Source organism: Kogia breviceps, chromosome 3 (genome assembly GCF_026419965.1).
Source record: "Kogia breviceps isolate mKogBre1 chromosome 3, mKogBre1 haplotype 1, whole genome shotgun sequence".
NCBI classification, from domain to species: domain Eukaryota; kingdom Metazoa; phylum Chordata; class Mammalia; order Artiodactyla; family Physeteridae; genus Kogia; species Kogia breviceps.
Genome location: NC_081312.1, coordinates 141,979,330 through 141,992,830, shown reverse-complemented (window position 1 = coordinate 141,992,830; position 13,501 = coordinate 141,979,330). Strand labels below are relative to the sequence as shown.

The 13,501-nt window shown below is 39.8% G+C and overlaps 1 protein-coding gene across 5 annotated transcripts in view; it reads left to right on the top strand.

The window, feature by feature from the left end:
- Positions 1-13,501, top strand: part of FAM81A (family with sequence similarity 81 member A) — a 126,235-nt gene that overhangs the window by 59,891 nt on the left and 52,843 nt on the right. For 2 of the 5 annotated variants that reach the window (XM_067029759.1, XM_059056290.2), the window contains exon 2: positions 13,222-13,318. In XM_067029759.1, the coding sequence (XP_066885860.1) occupies positions 13,299-13,318 (20 nt within the window). In that variant the 5' untranslated portion in view covers positions 13,222-13,298. Of the gene's footprint in view, positions 1-11,645; positions 12,021-13,221; positions 13,319-13,501 lie in introns of those variants that run through there. The other 3 variants (XM_067029757.1, XM_067029758.1, XM_059056289.2) reach the window with 3 other exon arrangements.

Here is a 13,501-nt window from a genome sequence, read left to right as displayed (position 1 = left end):
TCTCTTGTTGCGGAGCACGGGCTCTAGGCGTGCGGGCTTCAGTAATTGTGGCACGCAGGCTCAGTAGTTGTGGCCTGCAGGCTGTACAGAGCAGGCTCAGTAGTTGTGGCGCACAGGCCTCGTTGCTCTGCAGCACGTGGGATCTTCCCGGACCAGGGCTCAAACCCGTGTCTCCTGCATTGGCAGGCAGATTCTTAACCCCTGTGCCACCAGGGAAGTCCTTCTACAATATCCTTTTGAGGTTTTTCTAACACAACCATTTAGATATCTATTAAATGAGTTAAAAGTTAGATTATGAAATAAATATTCTCTTCCCAGTAATCAGAAGTATACCGTATACAATTTGGTGTCAGAATCCCAGCTGACTGCACCTACCGACGGGGTCCAGGTGACTGCCACTTGGCTGGTCTCTGTTGTATTCTGTTGGCTAGGAGCAAGTCCCAGGCCCTACCATACTCAGGGGAGGGATTTACACAGGTATGAATTCCCAGAGGTGAGGAACAGGGGGGCCACCTCTGCAGGAATCTGGCCTTCACAATAGGTACCATGTTTCAGCGTCATGGTTTAAATATTCAGCACTGTTAGGGCAGTCAGAGACGTTCAGATTTCAGAAGACTGACTTACCGAAGTCCAGTTCTCATCAGAGGTGTCACGTCAGAGTATTAATTCATGATGAGAAGAGAAGCTGGCCGTTAGCCTGGGGCTCGAGTATGCTGATTTCCTGTGTTTTCTCCTTTTGTGCACATCCACATGGGAAGCTAAATGATGTGCTTGGTGAGTGTGGGCTCAGGCAAGAGGAGTGAGAGGATCATCTTAGTGGCCAGTGTCATTGAGCCCCGACAGCTTCATGCATCCCTCTCCAAAATAGGGTTCTTCCTGCTACCCCAGTTTCTTAGGTTCTTGGAAACACTTATCAACGTTGCCTCTCCGTACTCTGCTTTTACTAGACATGCTGTGTGTCCCATCTCCCTTTCTGGCTGCCCATTAATTCTCTAGCTGGAATATAATTCAATTGATTAAATTCAGCATTTTGAAATGACTTCACTGTAGTCATCTATCCTTGAGATTCATTCATCCAGCAAACACTTACTGATCAGCTGTGCGCCAGGTGCTTGGGATTGAGCTGTGGACAGTACAGCTCCTCATGGAGCTCACAGTATAGAGCCAAAGACTGACAGTGAACCAGTAAGCACAGGTGTGATGACTGTTTGCCTTGTTTCTGTTGGGAGTATTGGCAGAGTATCTTGGGTTGTTCTTACAGATCTGCTGATTTCATCCCCTCTTGATTCTTTAGGTTTCATTGTCAGTGTCTCACCTTAACTTCAGTTTTGAAAGGTGCTTGCAATCTGCCCCACTGACTTCTTATACTACCTGTGTCATTGTGTAGAACAAAGGAAAGAAAAGGAAAACGAGACCAAAAAGTTGAACTAAACCCGGATTATAAATGGTATTTCAGTGTAGATATCCATCAGTCAGGGGCTGCCTAATGAGTATGATAGGTCTATTTAATGGAATATTTTTCAGGCATGAAAAATGGTCATATGTATCTTTATATATTGACAGAAAGATGTTCAGGATATAGTGTTATTTAGGAAATGCAGGGTACACATAGTATAGAGTAGGATTTCATTTTTTTTCATAAAGGAAAATTATATGTATCCTGAAGAGATATCTTCAAACAAGGTAAATTGATGTAAGTATCAGCACTCTCTGAGTGGTGATTTTCAATTTATTCTTCATACCTTTATGTAGAGCCTAAATGTTTAAATTATATTACTTTATTAATCACAAAAAGCATTTTTCAGTTTAAGGAAAGGTGTTTTTTAAAATGTTCCAAATTTCTTCATACAAAGTATGTGTGTTGCAGTTTGTGTGTGTGTGTGTGCGTATGTGTGTGTGTGTGTGTGTGGCTTGTGCTGCGAGACTTGTGGGGTCTTAGTTCCGTGACCAGGGATCAAACTCGGGCCCTCGGCAGTGAGAGTGCAGAGTCCTCACCAGTGGACCGCCAGGGTATTCCCGCAAACTGTTTTTTTTTCATGTATGTGCTCTGGTTTCAAAAACACAAGTGACAGTAGCATGGCTTCAGTCCAGCTGTAACCTCAGCACACATCGGTGCCGGAGGAACAGCTTTGGCCAAATGAAAGGGTGATAGCAAGTACCTAATGATTTCCCTACTAACCCACCACAATAAACAATATAATAGGGCTTTAAACAAATGAATACTAAACATTTTATATAAAGTTTTACTTTAAAAAACAGATATATTTTCTGTCACATGTGATGAAAGGACATGAAGCAGGGAAGAGAAAGGAACAGCCCTTTTTGGAAGCATATCCAGTGCCCCGAGGCCAGACTCTGTTCTGGACACCCCACCACCTCTCTATGGGTGATGCCTGCTGATGAAAAGGCTGGGGCCCTAGGCTCAGATCCCTCTCTTTTCCTTCCTGTGACATCGGGCCAGTTGCTGAACGAAATCTAGGTCTGTTTCCTCTGGTTAAATGGAGGTGATAAGATCAGACCCTTCACGAATGATTGTGAGGATGAATTCCGTTCATGCCCACAAACATGCTGCATGAATGCCTGACATGGGGTCAACACTCCAAAGAAGGAGCAGCTATTAGTTCTGTGGTCCCCAACCCGACAAGCCCCCTAGGATCATAGTTATTGGGGAAGCCAGGCTTCAAATAAGGACCTTCCTGACCCCACCACCCATGTCTTCCATGATGGGAAAGTATGTTGGACTGTAGCTGTGGAAAGGGAGAGAGCAAAGGAGGGAAAGGAGAGATGGTAGAGGAAAGGAAAATGGACTGTGGAAAGAGAAAGTTAAGAAGAGGGAAAGAGCAAAGGAAGATGAATGGAGAGGGGTGAGTGGGAGGAAAAGAGAAAGAAATCAAAGGAGAGGAGGCAGTGAGAGGGGAGGGAGAAGAGCTGAATAGCAATGGAGAGAAAGGAGTAAAGAGGCTCTGAGGGAACCCTCAGCCCCTCCTCCCTCCTGGGCCCCATCCTGTCCCTCCCAGGAGGGATTCCTGGTCCAGCATCTGCCACTGCAACCTCTCCCCTATTCTGAGATGCTCTCGCCGCTGGCTGTTCACTGCCCTTGAGTTTCCCATCTCTGATCAGTCCTTGCTGTCCCAGGACAGAGTCCAAGCCCGAGCCTGGCCTCAGAGATCAGTTAAGGAACACTCCCATCTGTCTTCCTAGACACGCCTTCCACTGTTCTCCGCCCTCTCTCCTTTCACTCTATTTTTAACTGTAAGGAAATCAGCTTTTTTTTTTTCCCCACCACCACATTACAGTGACTTAATTCATAAATGCTTTGCCTATTTTTTAAATTCTGACACTCAGCAGAACACATCAGTGCTATACTGTAATAGTAAACTGAAAAACTAAATTTTAATGTTTCTGTAAAAATTGTCATTTTAATTTGTTAAGTTCATGTATCATTTTACATTAAAATGACATGTAGGTATTTCTACCCAGTGTCATCTTACTTACAAAAATAGAACAATTTATTGGGATTAATGTTTCCTTTTGTCATTAAAAACTATATATGTATCTGAGAATATCTCAGAATCCTTATAATCACAAATAAATGTTTTGGTTTAGATAATAGCATTTCCCCTTACTCTTCTTTTAACCTCCAAATTCTGTTGATCTATTGCATATTTTGGGCATTGTAATTTTACTTTCTCTCATTTCTTTCAATTCTTCTGTCTTTGCTTTACCTACCTGTCCCTTCCCCTGATTTCCCCACGTTTTTAAACTCATAAACTGGAGATTGATATTATAACAGCAAAATATGGCACAATCAAAACAGTGTACGACCCAGACGCTGCCTGATAGTGTTACAGACCCACTTGTGGTGCTAGAGATGAGATTTATAAACGTGCAAGAGCTGACGACCGCAGGCAAGGGAGCCAGAATTAATGGGAAGATCTGGAAACAATTTTTGAGAAGTCACTTAATCCAGTGACATTTATTTTTAATCCTTATTCATTAGGACTATAGATCCCTTTGTTCTGGCAAAGAATCCTGATACTAACCAACCAAGAGACCTAACAGATAAACGCTTGCCCCCACCACACTCATGAAAAGGGCACCAATTCTGAACAGACCTCAGTGTGTGTTGTGGACTCATGCCATGTGACATTTTCTCTCACAGAGAGTGCATAGTGCTTGGTTTGTTACAGGGAGGTGTGTTATTGAAAAGCAATCTCAGACAATGAGTGGTGGGTAGACTCCTTTTTCAGAAAGGGGATGCAGCTGGGCTTCCATAACTCAAGCAGGATAATTCCAGGTGGATGAAATGACTTGCAGAAAAAGGCATTGCAAAGGTCTCCATTCCTTCCCAGGTATTATATTGAGTGGCTAATGTTTGGGATTCGGTCTCAGAAGAGAACTATACTTTTAACTAAACTGTATTCTCTAATGCCTTTATTGTTGCAATTTCTGATACTGGAACACTAATCATGCTCTCATTGTGTGGATTTTTTAAAAATTTATTTATAATTTATTTATTTTTGGCTGCGTTGGGTCTTCGTTTCTGTGCGAGGGCTTTCTCCAGTTGCGGCGAGCGGGGGCCACTCTTCATCGCGGTGCGCGGGCCTCTCACTGTCGCGGCCTCTCTCGTTGCGGAGCACAGGCTCCAGACGCGCAGGCTCAGTAGTTGTGGCGCATGGGCTTAGTGGCTCCGCGGCATGTGGGATCCTCCCAGACCAGGGCTCGAACCCGTGTCCCCTGAATTGGCAGGCAGATTCCCAACCACTGCACCACCAGGGAAGCCCATTGTGTGGATTCTTGTAGGTCAGCTCTGTGTCCGTGAAGATTTGAAACATGCCCTGAAGGAGCATATAAGGTAGTAGGGGAGACAGACTATTAAACAGCTAAAAATAATAGGACATAGTAAGTAGTATAAAACACACAGAATAAAGAGCTAAAGGATACACACGAGGGAGCTGTTTTATTGAATTGAAGGGCTGGTGGGGCCTTATAGGATTAGTATGAGTTTTCTCGGCAGGCAGAGATGGGAAAGGCATTTCTGATAGAGCACACAGGCCAAGGTATGATGGCAGCAACGTGCATGACGTGCTGCAGGACAGTGGTAGGTGGAGTGGCTTTGGGGAAGGTTAGAGTTAACTGGGCTCTAGTATGGAGTGGCCAGGGATGAGGCTGAAGAACGGGTTAGGCTGGGGTGTGTTGAGAGTAAAGGAAGGAGATGGAATCCCGGAGTGTGGCAGAGAGAACGTATGGCACAACCTCTCCGTTCTCTACTTTGGGAACTCCTACTCATTCTCATCAGTTCTTCCCTGAGCTCATTACTACCCAGGAAAAAAACAAAGCCCTCTCCCTTTTGCCTCCCCATGTTGTTGTTGTTGTTTTTAATGTTAAAAAAACTTTTTTTACATTGAGGTATAATTGGCATATAGCATTATGTTAGTCTCAGGTATACAACATAACGACTCTATATTTGTATGTATTACAAAGCGATCACCACAATAAGTCTGGTTGACATCGGTCAGCACACATAGTTACAAAATTTTTTGTGTGTATGATGAGAACTTTTAAGATTTACTTTCTTAGGATCTTTCAAATATGCAGTACAGTATTATTAACTGTAGTCATCATGCTGACATTACATTCCTATGGCTTATTTATTTTATAGATGCAAGTCTGTTCCTTTGACCCCTTTCACCCATTTTGCCTACTTCCCAGTACCTGGCTCTGGCAACCATCATTCCGTTTTCTGTATCTATAAGTTTGGTGGGGTTTTTGTGTGTTTGTTTTGTTTTTTAAGATTTAAAATAAGATCATACAGTTGCAAATGACAAGATCTTATTCTTTTTTGTCTGACTGAATAGTATTCCACTGTGCATGTGTGTATGTATATGTGTGTGCGTGGGTGTGTATGTGTGTGTATATCTCACATTATCTATTCATCACACTTAGGTAGTGTCCATATCTTGGCTATTTTAAATAATGCTGCAGTGGACATAAGGGTGAATATAACTTTTTGAGTTAGTGTTTACTCCCCATGCATTTCTGTCCATATGATTAGTTAGCCAGTTATCCCAGTGTTTCCTGGTCGGTTGGGATGTCTGCCTTTCTCTGTAGGCTGTGAAGCCCTTGAGGGAGGGGATTTTTATCTTACCTGTTTAGGTTTTCTACATAATAGATGCCAAATGTCTGTTAGGTTGGGTTATTCTATAGATTAATACTTCAGCTAAGGTATTTTACAACTTTAAAATTGTAAAGATTCTGTGATTGTAAATATTAACATCTTTCATACTGGCTTAATTTTTGTAGTCTAAATGGCAAAAATTATTATCTTTAATATTGAAGAACTCTTTTGGCATTGTATGTAGATTGTTTGGCCTGAATCACTTTTTTTCTTAAATGCATTTTGTTTAAATTCAAAATTTTTTGTCTAGAAAAGTCAAATGTTCACATTTTGAAACTCTAAAAATAACATACTGGATAGATGATGCCAAAACAATGGTTTCAATCAGAAACGCTTTTTGAATCCAACATCTAAATAAGAACTAATTACTTACTGAGTCAGATCTCAGTTACTAAGCATTAGTCTAAGGAAATTAACAACAGTATTGAGAAACCTACGTAATGAAAATTTTTTTGAATTTTATTTTATTTATTTTTTATACAGCAGGTTCTTACTAGTTATCCATTTTATACTATACACATTAGTGTATACATGTCAATCCCAATCTCCCAGTTCATCCCACCCCCCCCCACTGCCCCCACTTTCCCCCCTTGGTGTCCATACATTTGTTCTCTACATCTGTGTCTCTTTTTCTGCCTTACAAACTGGTTCATCTGTACCATTTTTCTAGATTCCATATATATGCATTAAATATACAGTATTTGTTTTTCTCTTTCTGACTTACTTCACTCTGTGTGACAGTCTCTAGGTCCATCCATGTCTTTACAAATGACCCAATTTCATTCCTTTTTATGGCTGAGTAATATTTCATTGTATATATGTACCACAACTTCTTTATCCATTCGTCTGTTGATGGGCATTTAGGTTGCTTCCATGACTTGGCTATTGTAAATAGTGCTGCAGTGAACATTGGGGTTCATGTATCTTTTTGAATTATGATTTTCTCTGGGTATATGCCCAGTAGTGGGATTGCTGGGTCATATGGTAATTCTATTTTTAGTTTTTTAAGGAACCTCCATACTGCTCTCCATAATGGCTGTATCAATTTAGGTTCCCACCAACAGTGCAAGAGGGTTCCCTTTTCTCCACACCCTCTCCAGCATTTGTTGTCTGTAGATTTTCTGATGATGCCTATTCTAACCAGTGTGAGGTGATATCTCATTGAAGTTTTGATTTGCATTTCTCTAATAATTAGTGATGTTTAGCATCTTTTCATGTGCCTCTTGGCCATCTGTATGTCTTCTTTAGAGAAATGTCTATTTAGGTCTTCTGCCCATTTTTGGTTTGGGTTGTTTGTTTTTTTAATATTGAGCTGCATGAGCTGTTCATATATTTTGGAGATTAATCCTTTGTCCGTTGATTCGTTTGCAAATATTTTCTCCCATTTTGAGGGTTGTCTTTTCATTTTGTTTATGGTTTCCTTTGCTGTGCAAAAGCTTTTAAGTTTCATTAGGTCCCATTTGTTTATCTTTGTTTTTATTTCTGTTATTCCAGCAGGTAGGTCAAAAAAGATCTTTCAGTGATTTATGTCAAAGAGTGTTCTTCCTATGTTTTCCTCTGAGAGTTTTATAGTGTCCTGTCTTACATTTATATCTTTAATCCATTTTGAGTTTAGTTTTGTGTATGGTGTTAGAGAGTGTTCTAATTTCATTCTTTTACATGTAGCTGTCCAGTTTTCCCAGCACCACTTATTGAAGAGACTGTCTTTCTCCATTGTATATCCTTGCCTCCTTTGTCATAGATTAGTTCACCATAGGTGCGTGGGTTTGTCTCTGGGCTTTCTATCCTGTTCCATTGATCTATATTTCTGTTTTTGTGCCAGTACCATATTGTCTTGATTACTGTAGCTTTGTAGTATAGTCTGAAGTCAGGGAGTCTGATTCTTCCAGCTCTGTTTTTTTCTCTCAAGATTGCTTTGGCTATTTGGGTCTTTTGTGTCTCCATACAAATTTTTAGATTTTTTTGTTCTAGTTCTGTAAAAAATGCCATTGGTAATTTGATAGGCATTGCATTGAATCTGTAGATTGCTTTGGGTAGTATAGTCATTTTCACAGTATTGATTCTTGCAATCCAAGAACATGGTATTTCTCTCCATCTGTTTTGTGTCATCTTTGATTTCTTTCATCAGTGTCTTATGGTTTTCTGAGTACAGGTCTTTTACCTCCTTAGTTACGTTTATTCCTATGTATTTTATTCTTTTTGTTGCAGTGGTGAATGGGATTGTTTCCTTAATTTGTTTTTATGATCTTTCATCATTAGTGTATAGGGATGCAAGAGATTTCTGTGCATTAATCTTGTATCCTGCAACTTTACCAAATTCGTTGATTAACTCTAGTAGTTTTCTGGCGGCATCTTTAGGATTCTCTATGTATAGTATCATGTTGTCTGCAAACAGTGACAGTTTTACTTCTTCTTTTCCAATTTGTATTCTTTTTATTTCTTTTTCTTCTCTGATTGCCATGGCTAGGACTTCCAAAACTATGTTAAGAGTGGCGAGAGTAGACATCCTTGTCTTGTTCCTGATCTTAGAGGAAATAGTTTCAGTTTTTCACCATTGAAAATGATGTTTCCTGTGGGTTTGTCATCTGTGGCCTTTATTATGTTGAGATAGGTTCCCTCTATGCCCACTTTCTAGAGAGTTTTTATCATAAATTGGTGTTGAATTTTGTCAAAAGTTTTTTCTGCATCTATTGAGATGACCACATGGTTTTTATCCTTCAGTTTGTTAATATGGTGTATGACATTGATTGATTTGCATATATTGAAGGATCCTTGTATCCCTGGGATAAATCCCACTTGATCATGGTGTATGATCCTTTTCATGTGTTGTTGGATTCTGTTTGCTAGTATTTTGTTGAGGATTTTTGCATCTATATTCATCAGTGATATTGGTCTGTAATTTTCTTTTTTTGTAGTACCTTTGTCTGGTTTTGGTATCAGGGTGATGGTGGCCTTGTAGAATGAGTTTGGGAGTGTTCCTTCCTCTGCAGTTTTTGGGAAGAGTTTGAGAAGGTTGGGTGTTAGCTCTTCTCTAAATGTTTGATAGAATTCACCTGTGAAGCTATCTGGTCCTGGACTTCTATTTGTTGGATGATTTTTAATCACAATTTCAATTTCATTGATTGTGATTGGTCTGTTCATATTTTCTGTTTCTTCCTGGTTCAGTCTTGGAAGGTTATACCTTTCTAAGAATTTGTCCATTTCTTCCAGGTTGTCCATTTTATTGGCATAGAATTGCTTGTAGTAGTCTCTTTTGATGCTTTGTATTTCTGCGGTGTCCGTTATAACTTCTCCCTTTTCATTTCTAATTTTATTGATTTGAGTCCTCTCCCTCTTTTTCTTGATGAGTCTGGCTAATGGTTTATCAGTTTTGTTTGTCTTCTCAAAGAACCAGCTTTTAGTTTTACTGATCTTTGCTATTGTTTTCTTTTGTTTCTATTTCATTTATTTTTGCTCTGATCTTTATGATTTCTTTCCTTCTACTAACTTTGGGTTTTGTTTGTTCTTCTTTCTCTGGTTCCTTTAGGTGTAAGGTTAGATTGTTTGAGATTTTTCTTGTTTCTTGAGGTAGGATAATATTGCTACAAACTCCCCTCTTAAAACTGCTTTTGGTTTTGGATTGTTTTGTTTTCATTGTCATTTGTCTCTAGGTATTTTTTGACTTCCTCTTTGATTTCTTCAGTGATCTCTTGGTTATTTAGTAATGTATTGTTTAGGCTCCATGTGTTTGTGTTTTTTTACATGTTTTCCCTGTAATTGATTTCTAATCTCATTGTACTGTGGTCGCAAAATATATGAGTGATATGATTTCAATCAAATCAAGGAAATCATTGATATGATTTCAGTTTTCTTCAATTTACCAAGGTTTGATTTGTGACCCAAGATGTGATCTGTCCTGGAAAATGTTCTGTGTGCACTTGAGAAGAATGTGTAATCTGCTGTTTTTGGATGGAATGTCCTATAAATGTCAATTAAATGTATCTGGTCTATTGTGTCATTTAAAGCTTGTGTTTCCTTATTAATTTTCTGTTTGGATGATCTGTCCAGTGGGGCCAGTGCAGTGTTAACGTCCCCCGCTGTTATTGTGTTGCTGTCAATTTCTTCTTTTATAGCTGTTAGCATTTGCCTTATGTGTTGAGGTGCTCCTATGTTGGGTGCATATATATTTATAATTGTTATATTTTCTTATTGGATTGATCCCTTGATCATTATGTAGTGTCCTTCCTTGTTTCCTGTAACATTCTTTATTTTAAAGTCTATTTTATCTGATATGAGTATTGCTACTCCAGCTTTCTTTTGATTTCTATTTGCATGGAATATCTTTTTCCATCCCCTCACTTTTAGTCTGTTTGTGTCCCTAAGTCTGAAGTGGGTCTCTTGTAGACAGCATACATATGGGTCTTGTTTTTGTATCGATTGAGCAAGCCTGTGTCTTTTGGTTGGAGCATTTAATCCATTCACATTTAAGGTAATTATCAATATGTATGTTCCTGTTACCATTTACTTAATTGTTTTTGGTTTGTTTTTGTAAGTCCGTCTCTTCTCTTGTGTTTTCCACTTAGAGAAGTTCATTTAGCATTTGTTGTAGAGCTGGTTTGGTGTTGCTGAATTCTCTTAGCTTTTGCTTGTTTGTAAAGCTTTTGATTTCTCTGCTGAATCTGATTGACATCCTTGCCGGTTAGAGTAATCTTGGTTATAGGTTCTTCCCTTTCATCACTTTAAGTATATCGTGCCACTCCCTTCTGGCTTATAGAGTTTCTGCTGAGAAATCAGCTGTTAACCTTATGGGAGTTCCCTTGTATGTTATTTGTCGTTTTTCCCTTGTTGCTTTTAATAATTTTTCTTTGTCTTTAGTTTTTGTCAATTTGATTACTATGTGTCTCGGCATGTTTCTCCTTGGGTTTTTCCTGCTTGGAACTCTGTGCTTCCTGGACTTGGGTGGCTATTTCCTTTTCCATGTTAGGGAAGTCTTCGACTGTAATCTCTTCAGATATTTTCTCGGGTCCTTTCTCTCTCTCTTCTCCTTCTGGCACCCCTATAATACGAATGTTGGTGTCTTCATTTCTTTTCATTCTTTTTTCTTATTATGTTCTGCAGCAATGAATTCTGTCTTTCTGTCTTCCAGGTCACTTATCTGTTTTTCTGCCTCAGTTATTCTGCTGTTGATTCCTTCTACTGTGTTTTTCATTTCAGTTATTGTATTGTTCATCTCTGTTTGTTTGTTCTTTAATTCTTCTCAGTCTTTGTTAAACATTTCTTGCATCTTCTCGATCTTTGCCTCCATTCTTTTTCCGAGGTCCTGGATCATCTTCACTGTCATTATTCTGAATTCTTTTTCTGGAAGGTTGCCTATCTCCACTTCATTTAGCTGTTTTTCTAGAGTTTTATCTTGCTCCTTCATCTGGTACATAGTCCTCTGCCTTTTCATTTTGTCTACCATTCTGTGAATGTGGTTTTCTTTCCACAGGCTGCAGGACTGTAGTTCTTCTTGCTTCTGCTGTCTGCCCTCTGGTGGATGAGGCTACCTCAGAGGCCTGTGCAAGCTTCCTGATGGGAGGGACTGGTGGTGGGTAGAGCTGGGTGTTGCTCTGGTGGGCAGAGCTCAGTAAAACTTTAATCCACTTGTCTGCTGATGGGTGGGGCTGAGTTCCCTCCCTGTTGGTTGTTTGGCCTGAGGCGACCCAGCACTGGAGCCTGAAGGCTCTTTGGTGGGGCTAATGGCGGACTCCAGGAGGGCTCACGCCAAGGAGTACTTCCCAGAACTTCTGCTGCCAGTGTCCTTGTCCCCACGGTGAGCCACAGCCGCCCCCCGCCTCTGCAGGAGACCCTCCAACACTAGCAGGTAGGTCTGGTTCAGTCTCCTGTGGGGTCACTGCTCCTTCCCCCTGGGTTCTGTTGCGCACACTACTTCGTGTGTGACCTTCAAAAGTGGAGTCTGTTTCCCCCTGTCCTGTCGAAGCCCTGCAATCAAATCCCAGTAGCCTTCAAAGTCGGATTCTCTGGTAATTCCTCCTCCCGTTGCCGGACCCCCAGTTTGGGAAGCCTTAGGTGGGGCTCAGAACCTTCACTCCAGTTGGTGGACTTCTGTGGTATAAGTGTTCTCCAGTTTGTGAGTCACCCACCCAGCGGTTATGGGATTTGATTTGATTGTGATTGCGCCCCTCCTACTGTCTCACTGCAGCTTCTCCTTTGTCTTTGGATGTGGGGTATCTTTTTTGGTGAGTTCCAGTGTCTTCCTGTCGATGATTGTTCAGCAGTTAGTTGTGATTCCGGTGCTCTCGCAAGAGGGAGTGAGCACACGTCCTTCTACTCCGGCATCTTGAACCAATCTCCAGTAATGAGATATTTTTAAAACCATCCAATTTTAATTTTGTTCAGATTTCTAATGCATTGTGATCATCAACTCTTCCTTATATATGCCTGATGTAATAGAAATGATTATATCTTATAATACAGTTTCAAGGTTTTATTTTTTTAACATCTTTATTGGAGTATAATTGCTTTCAGTTTTAAGGTTTTAATGAAGAGTATCATTCTTATTCTCTTAGTGGATAGATAAGTTCCCCCAAATCAGATCCCATTGATCATGCAGTGTTTTATTAAGATTAATTTTTAAATAATGCTCTTAATTTGCTACGGAATTTACTAAATTTGCTGAGATCAAATTTCCTAATGTAGTTTCCTGTACATTCCTGTGGAGAAGTACAGGACTGACTAAGCCTATTGAAGAAACTGTGTTGTTTCTTTAAAAGTGGTTTCTCAAGCTTGAGATGCAGATATGGGGTGAGAAAACTTAAGGAAACTCCATTTGACAATCCTAGTTGATCTATCTAGCAGAAGCATTTTGATGTTTGGTTCTTTTCTCCTTATTTAGAGACATCTTCTGTTTCTATTGTATATAAGATATAAGGTATTTAATAATATAATTGATCAGCATGGCAGCTTAATTTTTGATCCCCTTAGTAAATTAATAATAAGCTTTAGAGGTCCTTTAAGTTCTAGATATAAACTGTTAAATAATTTAATGCTTATTTTTTCAACAGATGTGAATTATTAAAAAGAAAATGGCCCAACGGAGCACTGTATTTCCTTCTCTTGTCACCGAGGAAAGGTATAATATATGGAAAATATGCATCTAAGGTATACTTTTTCTTTCCACCAATTCCATGAGGGCTGCTAGTGGGTGTGATTATTATAAAAGAAGCCTTGTGGCTGTTACATTATCCAACAATGACTTTTTCCGAGGGCAAGAGTAGTACTGTTGTGTCCCCTCTCTGGCTTCTGACTTGTAGGATACTGTGGACTATTCAGTGACCTTAACAG